The sequence below is a fragment of the Empidonax traillii genome, unplaced genomic scaffold (genome assembly GCF_003031625.1).
Source record: "Empidonax traillii isolate 1590-97213 ecotype Southwest subspecies unplaced genomic scaffold, ASM303162v1 scaffold170:size2694500, whole genome shotgun sequence".
Taxonomy (NCBI): Eukaryota; Metazoa; Chordata; class Aves; order Passeriformes; family Tyrannidae; genus Empidonax; species Empidonax traillii.
The window spans coordinates 1,956,101-1,960,717 of NW_020955363.1; the positions used below are offsets into that span (position 1 = coordinate 1,956,101).

At 40.7% G+C, this 4,617-nt stretch overlaps 1 protein-coding gene and 1 long non-coding RNA gene across 4 annotated transcripts in view; one reads left to right on the forward strand and one right to left on the reverse strand.

Annotated features, from left to right (window-relative positions):
- LOC114058394 overlaps nucleotides 1–4,617 on the reverse strand; it is a 350,005-nt gene that overhangs the window by 140,587 nt on the left and 204,801 nt on the right. The gene's annotated exons all lie outside the window — the stretch shown is intronic.
- The window catches only part of SLC7A11 (solute carrier family 7 member 11), a 90,639-nt gene that overhangs the window by 74,145 nt on the left and 11,877 nt on the right, over nucleotides 1–4,617 (forward strand). For all 3 annotated transcript variants that reach the window (XM_027885716.1, XM_027885715.1, XM_027885714.1), the window contains 3 exons: nucleotides 1,755–1,878; nucleotides 3,015–3,118; nucleotides 3,597–3,693. In XM_027885716.1, the coding sequence (XP_027741517.1) occupies nucleotides 1,755–1,878; nucleotides 3,015–3,118; nucleotides 3,597–3,693 (325 nt within the window). The remainder of the gene's footprint in view (nucleotides 1–1,754; nucleotides 1,879–3,014; nucleotides 3,119–3,596; nucleotides 3,694–4,617) is intronic.

Here is a 4,617-nt window from a genome sequence, read left to right on the forward strand (position 1 = left end):
CAACACAGAGAGCTGCAGTGTTTCTTGAGTCTGTAGCTTTGTGGGTTTTCCAGCAATACAGCACTTGTATTCTGGGATCTTTGCTGTCACCTTCATCATTGACAAGTACATTCTACAAGCTGACTAGCTTCCCTTTTTCCAGTTTCTTCACTCGAGGACGTGTGCATCAGGTAGCCATGGGTTCATGCAATATCATGATGTCTACCCAGATTCGGTGTTACATTACACCATGATACTCTTACCTACCTGTGTGTCTGGGTTAATGGGAGTATTTGACACCTTGGTTTCTAAGGTGGGCAAGATGTGCAACAGTTGATACTGTCCTGCTTTAGTTATGTATAAATAAATGCGTTTATTTATTTAGTTTCAGTTCAGAGCTTCTTTTCAGCTCAGTACAGGCATACTGATGTAAAGGATTTATTTGAGAAATAAGGACTGGTAGCAAAGAGGATCCTTAAATTCTGACCAGGCTGTGTTTCTTTGAGATCAGAAAAGAATGAATCTTTGTGTTGGTTTTCAAAACACCTTTTCCTTTGATGTGATTACAACAGTCCTTTAGGACTGTGCTTGTGATCTCTCCTGGAACGCCAGAATTCCTAGTACTCTCCTAGTGTCTCTGCTTTCTTCCATCTGATGGGCTGACCTTCACAAGGAACTTCTCTAGATATGGCAACCTCTCCATCCCTTCAAAAGCAGCCTTAATATAGACAACTAGAGGGAATCAGATGTGAAGCAGTGAGGGAGTTTGCATAATGCAACTTCCAACCTTGGCATTAAAGTACCAAACATGAGTTTCAGATCTGAATCTTTTTTTGGTGTAATGCAGACATCAATAATATCAAGTAGAAAGAGACTAGAGCAATACTTGAAGCATCTGTTTTTTTCTCCTGACACGAACATATGCCTGCAGTGTGGCTTTGGACAAATTCACTGTGCCTCTGTTCCTGTTCTTAAGAATTGATACAATTCTGCTCTTCTTGACTTGAAGGACATGCTATATAAAATTTTGGCATTATTATTTGTTTTTTGTTCTTCTGTCTTTTAGCTGTCCAGGGCTTTTTGTGCTATTCAAGACTGTTTGTGCTGTGATAACAGTACAAATTTGTGCTGTTTTTATTTCTGTGTCATATTCTGCTCTCATGTTCCCCTGAATAGTGAGAAAGAGAACTGGGATACGGTAAGGTGCACGAGGGAAGAAATGCACAGAGGAGGAAAGGGCAGCATTTCACATGCTGGATATTTTGGCATCCTGGGGAAGATGTCAGACACCTCCAGGTGGTCAGTGGCCATGGAGTGCCAGTAGGTATGCTGGAGATGCCACTGTGATTGCTCTCCTGATAGAGAGCTGGATCACTTGCATCTGTCATCTCAGCCTTACTGCTGGTTCAGCCACTGACACCTTCTGCCCTCCTACTGGTTTGCAAGTCAATCTGAGTAGGCAGCTCAAATGGGCCATATTTCTTGTAGGGAAAGCACAGAGACCACAGCCTCTCCATGTCCCCAAATGACTCCTCCCTCAAACGTTTTCTCACCTCTTCATTATAAACCTATTTGCTTTGTCTAGGTAGCTTTGTTGGTTTTTTTTGTTTTTTTGTTTTTTTTTTTTTTTTAACTGGTGGTTTCTAATTATGATATTTTGGGATCACCAAATGTGCGTTTTCACCATCATTAGTGGCTTCTTCTCATGTCATTTTTTTCATGTTCAGGGACTAGCAACCAGATTGCAAAATAATGAGCTACCTTGTGTATTTCAGAAACATACCCCTCGCAATATGCATTTCAATGATTATCGTCACAGTTGGCTATGTGTTAACAAACGTGGCTTATTTCACTACAATCAGTGCTGGGGAATTGCTGCTTTCAAAAGCTGTAGCAGTGGTAAGTTACAGAAGAAAAATACAGAGCTGTATCCCTGCTGCAGTTGTGTTTGTTGATATATTCTTATCTTTCAGGGAAAAAAAAATGGGTGGACACATCCAAAGAGCTTTTTGTGTGGCACCACTTATTACCATCCTGGTGAAATAAGTCTGATTTTTGACTGATGGCTGGGATTGCACTCAAGGCCATCGACAGCATTTATAATGTAACATTGGACTACATTTATTTACCTCTTATAACAAAGCCAGCAGGACTTAAATTTTATCGACAAGTACATGCTTGAAAAATTCGGTGCTAAATTGTAAGCTCGGCTCCTGGGAAGCGGGAATCACAGATATTTGTGGAAGTGGGAGCTCTGAACTATCTTGTGTGGCAAGAGACAGTCACGCTGTCTCTGCACAATATGTGTCCTGAGTATTTAGGAAGGGGGTTGCTGTGAATACAGGAGTTCATTTGGGAAGGAGTTACAAGGCAACCTGGCTAGGCAGTACTGCTTTGGTTGTTCTTGCTGAATTGTGGTGATGATACCGATTTTTATATTTATGGTATCTGAGTCACAATGAGGAAATAAAAAAAATTCCATTTCCTTTCCAGTAGTGACACTGCCTGTGGCTATTTTGATTGATGTGGCTTTTGAAAAATGGCCAAATTCTGTAGCTAGTGGGAGATTTAGAAAGAAAACATTTTCTGAACTTGAAGAAAATTGTGCATGTCTCCTGTGGTGTCCCAAACTCCAGTTAAGGCTCTTCTACTAATGAATTGATGGACTATACCACAGGGTAGCATCAGCTGAGTACAATGAAGGCGGTAGAAAAACAAAAATTAGGTACACAGATCAGACCTTGATCCATTCAGACTGGGTCTTCTTTTGAGTCATAATGATCTAAAAAGACATAAGTTAGGGCCTGATTCCAGCTTCTCAGCGTTGCTTCACCCAGTCATCTTCCAGACGCCCTCAAGCAGTAAGGGTGGGAGAGCTCAGCTGGTGACACAAAAGAAGAGGCAACAGCACAGCTTTCAGTGAGGGATGCAGAAAATGAGTATAAATAACACCATAATAATTTAGTTTGCTAATATAGTACAATTACTTTCCTGTTTTATGAAAAATCACTGTATGTTTCTCTCTCCTCTGACAGACCTTTGCTGAACGGCTAATGGGAAACTTTTCTTTAGCTGTGCCAGTATTTGTTGCTCTCTCCTGTTTTGGATCTATGAATGGTGGTATTTTTGCAGTCTCCAGGTGAGCAATGCTGATATTCCTGGGGATGAGGGTTTGGGATACACACAAGAAAGCAAGCAAGGGGAAGGGAGAGTAGGGTTCATTCCTTTGGCAGGATATGCAAAACGACTTCATTGTTTACTAGGTGTGGGGCTTTTTCTCATTTTGTTCCAGTTGACTTTAGTGTGTTACTGTTAAAACCCTTTGACTGGTTTGGAAATTAATCCCTCTGAGGATACTCCTTAATTAATGGCTGATTTTTTACTTGTGAAGGAGGGAAACTGGAGAGAAAATATTAACTAATTCCAAACGCCAGTCAAGGGACACATTCAGAGATCACTTTGATTTCTGTATATGGGTTTCTCCTGTTAGTATTTTCATTCAGAATACCTCAAACAAGACCAAGAAGTGCTGCTGTACTCTGTGACTTTCATGAGCCACTTTGCGTAGTCTCAGTAATGAGCACATTTAAAGTCTGTCCACATTTTTTTCCCACCAGGATGTTCTTCGTTGCATCCCGCGAGGGTCACCTTCCGGAAATTCTCTCCATGATTCATGTCCGCAAGCACACTCCTCTGCCAGCTGTCATTGTTTTGGTAAATCATACAAACAAATATTCCTGCACTAGAATTCATATTACAGACTTGCTCTAGAGAATTCGAACAGAATTTGGGCACTGCTTGAGTCTCATTTATTAATGTGTACATGGGCTTTTGGGCAGGACAGAGAACAGGGAAGAGGAATGAGATTTGGGAGTTGTTCTTATTCTATCATCTCCTTCTCGCTTTCTTGTCCGAGCACTTGACTGCCTATCCCTGCAACCTAATTCATGTCTTATTGCTCTGTATTTCTAAGGAGCTGCTAGCGATGAGCTGGTTCCTTTTCAGAGAAACAAATTCCAGTTAAACAAACAAAAATGGGTTCAGTTAACTGAAAGTGCAGCTAAATACCAGCATCTGGGAACAACACCCTTAAGGCTCTTTTTACTACCTTATACTGAAAAATGCAAACAATTATGCACTAAGATAATGGAGGGGGAACTCTCAGCAGTGCATTGTAGTGGTGATTAAAAAATGAGAGAACATGTGCCTGGGAAATAGTCTGTGAATTGTCTCAGGAAAACTACTGGTGCTTTAGTGGAAATCCTAATACTGATTTCTAAAACAGCAGCAGAGGTAAATGTTGGCCGTGTGTTTGCATTGCAGACTAATTTGTATGGTAAAATGTTAAGACTAAATGTCAAAATACCAACCTCAAAGTTCAGTTTGAGTAGTGCCAGGAAGATTTTCACTTATCATGCAGTTTTCATAAGCCTGGATGTTTAGCCCCTCTTTTGGGTTCAGTGACTGTAATGAATCTGGATAGACCTCTGCCCCTTTAGGAAGTTCCAGCCACAGGAAAAGATGCATCTATGAATCTATGCTAGTAAGATCATATGCTTATACTGGGAGTTTAAATCACATTTTGCCTATAAGCTCACTTCTGAAGTGTCAGCTGAAGTGTTGAATTTTATATGTGCC